Here is a 13,503-nt window from a genome sequence, read left to right as displayed (position 1 = left end):
ATATCATGGCACAGGATGGAGAAATCAAGTGTTGATCTACATTTGCAGTATTTTCAACAGGAGAGAAAACCAAACCAAACCAAACCAAACCAACCAACCAAAACAAAAAAAGAAAACCAAAACTAATCCAATACAGAATTACCAGGAACTTTCCCCACACTGGATAAAAATATAATACACTTAATTTTTTCCTAGTTCAGCTTCACTAATAAGTTTATACTAATAAGAAAAGAGGCCAGGAGATGGCGGTGCACACCTTAATCCCAGTACCCAGGAGACAGAGGCAAGTGGATCTCTGATTTCAAAGCCTGGTCTACAGAGTGAGTTTCTGTATAGCCAATGTTACACAGAGAAACCCTGTCTCAAACCCCATCCCCCCAAAAAACAACAAAAAAAGTAATTCTTCATAGTGTTTATAACTGTAATCTGGCTATTAGGCAGCCAGGAAACTGAAAGAGTGCAAAAGAAAACCAAATTCAATAGCCAGTTCTTTAAGAGGGTAGAGCACCTCCTTCAAATACATGGCATAGAAAGCAAAGCAGAACTCAACTCTCTCTTTAGAAGAATGGAGACATCTGCAGGACGACAGATGGCAAAGTACTGTAAGACAGCAGTACCCACTCTTAAAACTGAACAAAAGACCCGACGGTACTAGAAAAAAGGGTGATTTCCACACAAACTATTCCTTAACAGGTTACTATAGTGGCTGGCAGCATATCAAAGTTACAATGACACATGTTGATTCACTGTAGAAAAATCCACAAAGCCACTTACCATTGGCTGGTGAAAAATATTAGTGGGAGCTACCATTCCAGAATCATCTCTCTCCATTGGTTGATGCTGGGAAAATGTGTTTGGGTCTGATAACTGTTGATGCATTGGATGGTTTCCTATAACAGATTGTGACCAACCTGATAAGCCCTCTAGAAAAGAGAATTGAAAACAGTGTTTGATATTTATTTGGGCAAAACAATAAAATATTACTTTCTTTATATCAAATTTTATCAAAATAGTCCTTCTTAAGAGTTCCAAGAACATTTATCACAGTCTGGCAGGCCACACCCAATCAATTGAACAAACAAAACCAAGTTCCTAGAAAAAACAGGTGAATGCCTCGGCATATTCCCAATTCCTTATCTGAAAGAACTCATATAATCATCTTATTCTGCACTGGAAACCTTTAGAGAAGAATTATGCTCTGAGTCCCACTCTGGTAGTCCAGGCTGGCCTGGAACTCATGCCCATACTCTTTCCTCAGCTTCCTGAGCTGAAATCTTTTACTCCTGATAAACTCGGTATACCACCTCAAAAAAACATTCCAGACAGGAATCCTTCAGAGATATAACTTTCTCTCACTGAACGTTAAGTGTGGAAACAGGATTTTTTTTTTTTCTCTTATATTTTGGTATGTTGTATCTGTGTGCCATAAAGAACTGCCCTAAAGAACTAAAGTTTTTGCCTCTGTGTGCTATTAGAGAGTCAACCAATGGCTTTATATAGTCAAGGCAAGTGTTCTACTTGTGGGCTCTATCTCTAGTCTTTGGTTTTGTGAGAGAAGGCCAACACAGATTGGGACATAAACTTCCTGTGTAACTAATGCTGGTCTGGAACTGGTAATCCTCCTGCCCAAGGTTCCTGTGTGCTAGAATTATATGTGTGTACCAATATACACATACTTAAGGAGTTAATAACTCTGGGCTGGAGAGGTGGCTCAGTGGTTAAGAGCACCGACTGCTCTTCCAGAGGTCCTGAGTTCAAATCCCAGCAACCACATGAAGGCTCACAATCATCTGTAATGAGATCTGATGCTCTCTTCTGGTGTGTCTGACGACAGCTACAGTGTACTTCTATATAATAAATAAATCTTAAAAAAAAATGTGTATGTGTGCATGCCGAAATCTATGTGTAGTACACCACTTGCATGCAGGAGACCATAGAGGTCTAAAGAGGGATCAGATGCCCTGGAATTAGGGTTAGAGGCAACCGTGAGCTGGCATTTGCTCTGCAAGAGCAACAAATGCTCTTAACTACTGAGTCATCTCCTCAGCCCTTCTTCCCTGACCCCTAGAAATTAAGTTTCAATGGCAAACTCTAATAACTAACTCAAAATGTCTTGACAGGGAGGGTAAGGTAATTGTACCTGACACAGCATTGACACCAAATGACCAGATCCCACTGTGTCCAACAGGAGCAACAAAACTGGTCCCTACAGGGGCTTGTGCAACAGATCCTCCTTGCCGAATCCTGGCCAACCTCTCTGTTCCAATAGGAGGAGGTATCTTTCGATCCTGACTGGCACTGTTTCCTTTTGGTTGTTGGCCCAATGTTGGAGGTGCAGAAGTGGCTGAAAGAGGTGAAGATGATCCCGAAGAAACAGATGGAATAGGAGAGTCACCTGGTGGCAAAATATTTCTCTATTGTTTTATTACATATAAAAACTAAAGGAAAATGAGAAACCTTGTAAAGACCTATTACAACAACATAGGTTATGTAAAGAAAAGTTCATTTAAAAGGATAATTCAAATTATCAAATTTCTATAACCACTGTTTAGACTACTTCTGCCTGAAGTTAAGTATAAAGAACTTATAGGGCTGGAGAGATGGCTCAGTGGTTAAGAGCACTGGCTGCTCTTCCAGAGGTCCTGAGTTCAAATCCCAGCAACCACATGGTGGTTCAGAACCATCTGTAGTGAGATCTGACGCCCTCTTCTGGTCTGTCCAAAGACAGCTAAAGTGTACTTATATATAATAAATAAATAAATCTTAAAAAAAAAAAGAACTTGTAAGGCTTTTTTTTCCAGTGAAATTGGACAAAGCTAGAAAATACTATTTTACTAAATAATACTCTAAAAATATAATTACATCTTACATTTACTGATGCAGTGTTTAAAGAGTACTTAGATTACTGTTTGGAAAGCACCTGTGTATTTGTTAACTCCTCCCAGTTCCATAAAGAATAGAGGCTAAATGTTAAAATCATTTGTCAATGGACCGGTAATACATGTAGTTTTCTTTGTCACAAAGGCTAATACAGACTAGGCATGGCCCTACATGCCTTTAATCATGGTACTCTATAAGTACACTGATCTCTGTGAGTCTGAGGCCAGTCTGGTCTAATTAGTAAGTTCTAGAGAAACCTTGTCTCAAAAAAAAAAAAAAAATCAAGAAAATAGCGAATAAGAATGACTTTACCACTAAATAAATAAATAAAGCAAGCAGCAGCTGTAGCTTAGTGCTAAAGAACTTGTCTAATTATGTTCGATTACTAGAACTAGGTGGTTGGGGAAAATATATATTATATATGACATCAAATAATTTACATGTTCTAAATACTGAATTAAATGAAAATAAAGGTGGTTCTATAAAGGGCAATAACACATTCATAAAATGCAAAAATAAGTATGAAATCATATCTGAATGACCACATACAATCAGTTTCTTTTCAAAGTTGAGAAATTTCACAATACTGCCCTTACAGGGGCCTTTTGTAAACTACAAAGTATATTACCAATTCTTGATCCAAAGTCCCACTGGAAACATTTTTGATTTGATCATATACAAAATTTGGGTATCTGCATATTGCTTATTTTACTAGAACCACTACATAAAACTACATGAAACCCTGAAACAAATGGCTTAACAACTTATTCAAGATTCTTTGAAAAGAGTTTCTCTAGGATTCCTACATGTGTTTGAGGCACTTGTCCAAGGGTGGGGAGAAAAATGTTGTCTGTTAAAACTAGGAGTGCCGACAGGTGCTGGCCCTTGTAGGAAAACCCTTGTCCCTGGTATGCCAGAGAAACTTGTCAGAGGAGAAGCAGCAGATGGGGAGTTGCCTGAAGGGTCAATGGATGGCAATCCTGAAATAAAACAGGTCCAAGACATCCAATTAGTGAAGGCTTTAAAACAGGAAGTCAAAACATTTACTTAATATTTGTTTTCAAGATAAAGAAGCATATAGTTTATTTTTCATAAATCAGAGAAAATGTATATGTGATATTGTATTGCTAAAACCAATCTTTTAAAATCTTTTAATATCACCCAATCAGTATCTCTAGAAGAAAGTGAGCCCAATGTTTAAAAATGGAAGTCATCTGAAGTATGTTCTAGATAAATCTTCAAGCTTTTGTTATTGAATGGAACATAAAATAAGACCATATTGTATATGTCTACTTGCTATTTGTCCAATAAGATCTGCATTCTCTTGAGGAAAATCTTTAAGTATAGCTAGTAATTTATAAAGTTATAGTAATTTCCAATGAAGGTAAAACAGCAAAATTTACCAATGTTCCTTTCTTCACAAAAAGGAAAAAAAGCCTACTCGAATAACATTAATTTCAGTATTTTCATAAACAAAAACTGCAAACTATATCAAGATCTATTAGTTTGTATAAATCTGAATTTAGCCCTTAAATTCCACTGATTTCCCTATTAAGTATATTAGGAATATGAGACAATGTTTTAGAAAAAGATTATGGGTAAGTACTCATTTCAGGTCCCTAATAAGTAGTTTTTGTTTTTAAGTTTTTTTTTTTTTTTTTTTTTTTAATGTGCATAACACATAATGTGTGGGGATCATGCATTCAGGAGTTGGTTCTCATGGTCTACCATGTGGCTTCTGGGGATTAAACTTAGGTATAGTGTTGATGAACCACCTGCCAGCAAAGAAGTAGTTACACCCATGTCCAACTTTATATTAAATATTTTATTTAAGTTTACGAATCCTTTGCCTACATGTATGTATGCATGCCTAGTGCCCTTTAGTTCTGGCACTAGGGAGGCTGAGGCAGATGGCTCTCTGTGAGTTCCAGACCAGCACACAATAACCTCAGACTGGAAAGGCAGAATTAGGAGGAGCCCAGGGGTTGCTGGCTAGCCAGTCTAAGTTGGTGACATCAAGGTTCAGTCAGAGATCCTGTCTCAAAAAAATAAGGTGGAAAAGGACTGGCGATATGGGTCAGCAGTCAAAGGCCTTGCCATCAAGCCTAATGATCTGAGTTTTTTTTGTTTTTTTTTTTTGTTTTTTGTTTTTAAATAGGGCTCGAGTCCTTTTTTCTTTTCTTTCTTTCTTTCTTTCTTTTTTTCCTTTTTTTTCGGAGCTGGGGACCAAACCCAGGGCCTTGCGCTTGCTAGGCAAGCGCTCTACCACTGAGCTAAATCCCCAACCCCGATGATCTGAGTTTTTAATCTCAGGAACCTATGTTGGGGAGAGAAAATTAACTCCTGCAAGTTTTCTTCTAACTTCCACATTAGAGATGAGTCAGTAAGAACACTACTGGGGCTGGAGAGATGGCTCAGGGGTTAAGAGCACTGACTGCATTTCCAGAGGTCCTGAGTTCAATTCCCAGCAACCACTTGGTGGCTCACAACCATCTATAATGAGATCTGGTGCTTTTTTCTGGTGTGTCTGAAGACAACTATGGTGAATTCATATAAAAAAAAAAAACCCAACAAAACAAACAAACAAAACCCTCCTGTTCTTTCAGGACCCGAGTTTGGCCCTAGTGTGTCTGATGGCTTATAACTGACTGTAACTCTAGCACCAGGGAATCTGACATTCTTTTCTTACCTGAGAATACTGTCATGTAGGCACATATGTATACACATAGACATAAATAAAAACTGAAGAAATAATAACTGAAAAATCACTGGGGAGGATATTGGTATTTATACCCAGCCTCCTGGTGTATGTGCAGACACTGCCCCCCAATCTTCTCCCCAGAAGGAAAGTCAAATAAAAAATGTTTTCTATCACAGTGAATTTTTCTTTCACACTGAGGGTTCAGAAATCTCTACTAGTTCCGCAAAAGGAAGTCACAATAGATGCTTACCTCAGAAAAGAAAAAAAAAATGTAGACAATAGTTTGGACAATAGTCTTACAAGGTTATTTCTATTAGAAAAATAACGGTTATGTTTTGCTAAAAAGACAAGTAAATCTAAACATATCTGAAATAAAAGTTAAGGCTATACCATATCCAGAACATAAATTAGTATTGTAAAACTAGCAAAAGGGTGTCATGGGCTAAAGAGCAGTTTTGCAATTGGAAAGGAAACATTGAGCAGTAGCAGTGTTTCTTTCTTTACAATTATTTTTCATTAAGTGTTTGTGTGTATCTGTGTATGTGCACCCACATTTGAAAGAGTGCTTCAGATTTTTTTTTTTTTTTGTGTGTTTTTTTTTTTTCGGAGCTGGGGACCGAACCCAGGGCCTTGCGCTTCCTAGGTAAGCGCTCTACCACTGAGCTAAATCCCCAGCCCCCCAGATTTTTTGTAATGGAGTTATAGGCAGTTGTGAGGCACATGATGTGGGTGCTAGGAACTGATCCCAGGTCCTTTTGGAAGAGCAGAAATTGCTCTCAACAGCTGATTCATCTCTCAAGACCCCAACATTGTTTCTTTTCTTTTTAAAGTAATTGACTACTTCTATTTTGTTTTTTTAAAAATTAGTTTTATTTATTTTAGGTTTATGGGTGTTCTATCTGTATGTACGCATATGCATGCCTAGTGCCTATAGAAGCCATACGAGTGTCAGATCTCCTGACATTGGCATTACAGACAGTTGTGAGCTGCTGCCACTTGGGAGGTATAAAAATTGAGCCCTGGGTCCTCTGTAAGAACAGCCTGTGCTCTTAACTGCTCTCTCTAGTACCCACATTTTCATTTGAGATGGGATCTCACTATGTGGTTTAGATTAGCCTGGAACTTGTGATCCTCCTATCTCAGCCCCCTAAGTACTGCAATTACAGGTGTATGCTACTATTCCTACCTCTCAAATTATGCTAATATTCCCCCCAAGTTTTAAATTTCAGACACACAAGAATTTCTCATTTTTCAGTATAGCACACATTGGACTAAAACTTTGCTCTTAATCTCTGCAAAATAGATTTCCTCTTTCAAATATCATCAAGCCAAAACTGGTTTCCAGTCTATCTGTATTTTTTTATAATGTATCAGCAGATAATTGCTATCTTTTTTTCTTTGGCAATTTCATATAAATGTATTCCTTTCTGATTACTTTCTCCTGTGACAATCATTTATTTAACTCTTACTTCTGCCAGTCCCCCATCTTCTGTACAAATCTGTTCCATATTCACTGGGTTTTGTTTAGTGTCCTAGAGAATTTCACTAGTGCCATCTGTGTGACCCTGCATTTGGAACCATCTGAACCTGGTGGGCTCACCAGTAAATACAATTGGACTCTATGCCTACCCCTTTCTTAGACTTTGTTGGTTGCTAATAGAGAGCATTAAGTGTAAGGAGCTGAGAGTTCCTTCTCTACCCACAGTACCATCTAATTTCTAAGTTAAGAGGTCAAAGCCAGACCTGGTGGTTCATGCCTATAATCCTAGCACTCTATGGCTGATATAGTAATACTGCTACAAGTTTAAGGCCAACCAACCAAACAAACAAACAAAAAACTATGAATAGTCAGCACATGAATAGAATCTCACTAAGTAGCTTCATCTAATAGAAGTGACATCAAGCACCATTAATGCAATATAAAGTAATATGAACGATGGAGCAATACCTAAACAGTGTGCAGTTCTACTGCTTTCAATCAGAGAAACAAATAGTCATACATAGTTGCTGACTGGCAGCAACTATAGACGAGACCATGATAGGACAACCAGCAGTAGCCAGTTCAGAAATATGCCAAGAATCCTTTTTATTATGACATCAACTTCGAAAAACCTGAATCAATATAAAGCCTTACTGTCAGGTACAGAAATAAATAATTTATTTTATGTGATTTATATACAGCAATTTTTGCATTTAAGCAGCATTAACTAAAAGGCATTATTTCTTGTAAGGTTAGATAGTATTAGGTACAAAACAAGGCCCTATTAGCTTGGAAGATGAGTTTTGACAGTCCCATATTTAGCTACAATAATACTTAACAGCTTACCAACTGGACTAGTAGAAACTCTCTGTGATGGTGGTCTGAAGCCAGGTGCCTTGGAGTTGTCAGGATGCACATTTTCCAAGTGTCCAAGTACAGAGTTACTCAGGAAAGCTGACTGAACAGTGAAAGAGGCATCTGCAGCAACTCTTGAGGGCAGAGGTCCATCTCCCCACCCTTGGTTAGCTGGCACCTGACCACTATCAAAAAGACTACTGAAGTGATTAAAAAGCGTGGCTGGGCCAAATGTAGGTTGCAAGGACTTATTTGCTGGGTTTATGTGCACCTGAGAGCCGTTCATAATGTTCACAGCCGATGAAAGCTGCACTGCAGTTGGCGGGCCTTGTGGCGGTGTTAAAGGAACTGGATTGGTAACAAAAATTGACTGGGGATCCTGGTGTAGAGTTGCATTTGGTACTACTGAGTAAAAAGAACCTCTGGGCTGCATTCGATGAGAAACTCGAGGTGCTGGTACAGCTAACTGAGGTAAACTACCAGTGTCCTGATTATCAGCAGCAACCAATCTTGGTGATGCCAAAGTCAATGGAGCAGATTCTGAGTTAGAGGCAAAAGGCATTGACACGGGATTTAAATCAGACACCTTGGATGGCTGTCCCTCCTCTTGTGTAGTACTGGAAGGAGGAGTAGGGCTGCTGGATGGATGAGTTTCTGGCGCTCCTGAGGTGTTGCTGGCAGAGCTATTACAACTGTTAGCAGTTGGAGATGGTGTACATAGGTTTGTCAAGGGCTGGTCCTGTGTGGACGCTTTCTCTTTGGGAGGCGGTATGACAGAGAAAGACTCCACCTTTTGTGAAGAAAGTTGTACTTGAGGAGTAGTTGCAGGCATAAATGTGGTGGTAACTTGTCCACTAGTGATAGATGTGGAAGACACAGACGGCAAGGAACTACTAGTGCTTGTCACAGAGGAAATCACTGCTGCTGGAGGACTGGTCTTGGGCACACAACCAAACAACTGCTTTCTGACTGATGAGGGAGTCCTGGAATTAGTCATACACAGTTGCTGACTGGCAGCAACTACAGAAGAGACCGTGATAGGACAACCAGCAGTAGCCAGTCCTGGCGATTCTGATGGTAAAACAGGTCCATTCTGATTAGGTAGTCGGGCTGTATTATTATGCTTTGGAGAACTACTTGTATTGCCAGGATTCACAGGTCTCACTGGGAATGGTCCCCAGGTGTTAGGTGAAGGTGAGAAGGTTCCTCCAAACTGTGCCATGGGTAAGCGAGGATGCCGAATTTGTTGCATAGTTTGAGCAGCCAGAAGAGCAAAATGAGGATGAGGATAAGCTAAGGGAAGCGACACTGGGAAAGGAGACCGCACATTTGTTGGCACACTCTTACTAAGTTTGTTAGTGGGCTGGAACGTAGATAATGTTGTTGCCTGTGATGTTACAAGAGCTGGAGCACCCAGGGGAAATGTGTTCTTGCTGGAAGTTGCTGTGGTGCCTACTCCAGATGAGAAGTTTGTATGAATGGACTTGGTACTGGCAGGTGTCCTGATATGGTTTTTAGGAATCAAGTCTTCTAATTCCTTTGCAGGATCTTGAATAAGTGCATTGATAAGCTGAACTGCGTATCTTGTTGACTCTGTACCACCCCTGGAAAATAAATGAGACCAACAATATAAACAACAACACACTTTTTTTAATCATAAAAATTTTTTTTTATTCAATACATTTGGATTTGGTTTTATCCCTAGAATATTTTATGAATCGTGTGAATTTTCTTTCTGGAGTTGAATCTATATATGCTAAGCAAGCAATTTGCCATCAAGCTACATCCCAATTTTCAAATGAAATTCCTACCTTGAAGTATTCTTCTTATAAAAGTTTGATCCAGAACCAGTAATAAGTGTTTTTTTTTTTTTTCTTTTTTCCGGGGCTGGGGACCGAACCCAGGACCTTGTGCTTCCTAGGCAAGTGCTCTACCACTGAGCCAAATCCCCAACCCCATAAGTGTTATTTTTATAGTTACCGTATTGTGATCATTCTCTCTCCATTCTTATCTTTTTGTTTATCCACATCAATATGGGCACCAGTAACATCTTGTATTGCTGTAATGTTGCATCCTCCTCTTCCCATTATTCTGGACACCACTGAGGCTGGAACAGATAGTTTCTTTGACCTAGAAAATGAAGGCTACCCATTAATTTATGAAATCAAATGTCTTTAATATCGGACTATAAAGCTAAACATGTCTAATTAGGTTGATGGACTTTTATTAAATTCTTATTTTAGAAATTATTATATTAGATTTAGTTGAGGAAAATTAGGTTAAAATTTAGATTGCAATTTAAAAGAAAAATCCTAAGCAGAGTGCAGTGTACAAGTCTTTAATCCCAGCACTTGAGAGGCAGAGGCAGGGGGATCTGTGTGAGTTTGAGGTCAGCCTGGTCTACATTGTGAGTTCTAGGACAGCCAGGGCTAGATACTGAGATCCTGTCTTAGCATCACATTATACCTGTCTAGGTACATGAGGAAAAATTCATTAAAAATGTGCTAATAGAAGAACAACAATATCAACCAACCAGACCCCTGAGAGCTCCCAGGGACTAAACCGCCAACAAAAGAGTACACATGGAGCAACCCACCGCTCCAGCCACATATGTAGCAGAGAATGGCCTTGCTGGGCATCAATGAGAGGAAAGGCCATTGGTCCTATGAAGGCTCAATGACTCAAGTGTAGGGGAATGTCAGGGCATGGAGGCAGGAGAGAGTGGGTGGGTGGGGGAGAACCCTCATGGAGGCAGGGGATTGGGGGATGGGATAGGGAACTTCCAGGGGGGAAACTGGGAAGGGGAATGCTATTTGAAATGTAGATGAAGAAAATATCAGGGCTGGAGAGATGGCTCAGCAGTTAAGAGCACTAGACTGGGTTGGGGATTTAGCTCAGTGGTAGAGCGCTTGCCTAGCAAACGTAAGGCCCTGGGTTCGGTCCTCAGCTCTGGAAAAAAAAAAAAAAAAAGCACTAGACTGCTCTTCCAAAGGCCTTGAGTTCAATTCCCAGCAACCACATGTTGGCTCACAACCATCTGTAATGGGATCTGATGCCCTCTTCTGGTGTGTCTGAAGACAGCTAGAGTACTCAAGTAACTTAAAAAATTAAAAAAAAAAAAAAAAAAAAAGAGAAACTATCCAATTAAAAAAAAAAAACCCAAATAAAAATTCTATTTACCTCATAATGTAAGCATTCTAATCTGCTTAAAATATCACAAGTCGACTAATCTGCAACTAACATGCCTTCTCTTTCTAAAGTCAAAAACCATACCATTGTGCCAGGAATGGTGGTGGTAGCATACACCTGTAATCTTAGCACTGGGAGGCAGAGGCATTGGATCTCAATGAAGGCCAACTTGGTCTACATAGTTAGTACCAGGTCAGCCAGGGCCACACAGTGAAGCCCTGTCTTAAAAACAAAACAAAACAAAACATTGAGTAATATATGTTAACTTGTAATTTTAAACCATGAACAGTTCATATTTAGCAATTTTTAAAATGTTTCAAGTTTGGCCTACATAAAATGTGGTTAATTACTTTGTTATGTAAATTCTACATATTGTTTCTAATTTTCTTTTATCATATTTGGTATTTAGCATGGTGTTGTACTTTTTAAAAACTTTATTTATTTTATATATATGAGTATACTATTGCGGAGAAGAGGGCATCAGATCCCATTACAGATGGTTGTGAGCCACCATGTGGTTGTTGGGAATTGAACTCAGGACCTCTGGAAGACAAGTCAGTGCTCTTAACCACTGAGCCATCTCTCCAGTGTTGTACTTTATAATAATGCTTACATTCAAATTATTAAATAGGTAATCATATCATAAAAGATAAAGAATTTTAATCCAGGTGTGGTGGTATGTATCTGTAATCCTAGTATTTGGGCAGTGGAGACAAATGGATCAGGAATTTACAGTTAGCTTTGGCTGTCTATCAAATTTAAGGTCAGCCTGGGCTATATCAACTCTAAATAAACAAAAAGTAAAACAAAAGGCCATCCATTGCGGTGGCACACTGCTATAATCTCAGCATCTGGGAGACAGAGGAGGAGGTCTGCCATGCATTTAGGACATCTTGATTTACTGATTAGTTCTAGGTAGGCCAGAACTACCTAATGAGACCCTGTTTGGAAAAAAGAAAAAAAGTAACAGATGGGATTAATTCTACTCACCTTCTAACAACTTCTTTCCACCCTTCTTCTCTTTTCTGACCTCTTTTAGGACTAGTGAGATTCAGTTTCATGGTTGGAGAACTTAATGGCAATGACTTGTAGCTGGTTGACATGGAGTTAGCATTTACTTCACAGTCAAGGCTGAGGAAATGGAATTATGAGTTCAACAAAAAAGTGTTTTAACATAAAAATTCAAGAGATTACATAGATTAAGTTACAATGAAATATGTTTTGAAGTCAAGAGAGGAAAACAAACAAAATAAGCAACTATTTTAATATCAAAATGGGTTATTCAATAAAATTAACACAGTTAACTAAAATCAAAGCTTGGTGATACTTTTAAACTTTAGACTAAGAATATCTTATAAAATATCTAGTAATCTTTACAATGAAAACAGAGTTAAGAGGAAAGAGACAAATTTTAGTTCTGAAGACTAGAGACAAGATAATATTAAGGATCTGTTTAATAAAACTTACTTAGATAACATCCTGTAAAATTTTATGCCAGGCATGAAGTAAGAACAGTTAACAAAGAGTTAACAAAATAGAAAAATTTACCGTGTCTGAGTCTTGGAAGTAGTGGTGACTGCCTTTTCTTCCTGAGAACTGACAACTGTGGGGTACCTCCTGTCACTGGTGGAATTCACATCCACAGTGAAACTGAACTCTTGGCTCTTCCCACCACTGCTGCTCTCACTGTTGCAGTCCGTGCTGTCTATGTTATCCGAATCACTATTCCCACCTGCACCACCACCTCTAGGTTCTCCATTTATTTTATTTTTATCTGCTTTCTGTTGTGCTAAAGACATATGTGGTTCAGGTAAGATTAAATGTGCTGTGGAAGGAGACTCTTTTGTCTTATTCTTCTTATTTTTCCGATTGGTGCTGGGAGTTGTCACTACATTGGCTCTTTTTTTGCCAAATACATTGGTAAACGTGGTAGACGTAGCAGAGATTCCAATTGTAGTAGTGGTGGTTGCACTTGGAGGCTCTATGGGGATTTCTTGCTCCACTGAAATTATTAAAAAAAAAAAAAAAAATCACAATGAGGGCCAAAGATGTCAAAACAAAACATGACAGAATATATGTAATAATTCACAGTCAATCTTTTGGGTCATATTTTCCTTTTTACTAATAAATAAATAAATAAATAAATAAATAAATAAATAAAATATTTTTGTTGTTAGAACATTCTGATGTATAAGTTGGTGCAAAATATCTATTAATATTCTTTTATAAAAAATGTGCATTGGTATTTTGTCAGCAAGTATGTCTGTGTGAGGGTGTTGCAGACAGTTGTGAGCTGTGTGTGCTGGGAATTGAACAGGAGTTCGCTGGAAGGGCAGCCAGGGCTCTTAAACACAAAGCTATCTCTCCAGCCCTACCATTAGTACTCTGAAGACTGATA

At 38.6% G+C, this 13,503-nt stretch overlaps 1 protein-coding gene across 5 annotated transcripts in view; it reads right to left on the bottom strand.

Annotated features, from left to right (window-relative positions):
• The window catches only part of Ankhd1 (ankyrin repeat and KH domain containing 1), a 98,569-nt gene that overhangs the window by 1,040 nt on the left and 84,026 nt on the right, over window positions 1-13,503 (bottom strand). For 3 of the 5 annotated variants that reach the window (NM_001204053.2, XM_087592000.1, XM_087591999.1), the window contains 7 exons: window positions 12,654-13,107; window positions 12,096-12,236; window positions 9,897-10,046; window positions 7,908-9,520; window positions 3,687-3,860; window positions 2,141-2,344; window positions 775-923 (listed from right to left, as the gene is read on the bottom strand). In NM_001204053.2, coding sequence (NP_001190982.2) covers window positions 775-923; window positions 2,141-2,344; window positions 3,687-3,860; window positions 7,908-9,520; window positions 9,897-10,046; window positions 12,096-12,236; window positions 12,654-13,107 — 2,885 coding nt within the window. Of the gene's footprint in view, window positions 1-774; window positions 924-2,140; window positions 2,396-3,686; window positions 3,861-7,907; window positions 9,521-9,896; window positions 10,047-12,095; window positions 12,237-12,653; window positions 13,108-13,503 lie in introns of all 5 variants that reach the window. The other 2 variants (NM_001415723.1, XM_087591998.1) reach the window with 1 other exon arrangement.

Source organism: Rattus norvegicus, chromosome 18, assembly GCF_021556685.1.
Source record: "Rattus norvegicus strain SHRSP/BbbUtx chromosome 18, alternate assembly SHRSP_T2T, whole genome shotgun sequence".
NCBI lineage: Eukaryota > Metazoa > Chordata > Mammalia > Rodentia > Muridae > Rattus > Rattus norvegicus.
This window is presented reverse-complemented; position numbering and strand designations above follow the sequence as displayed.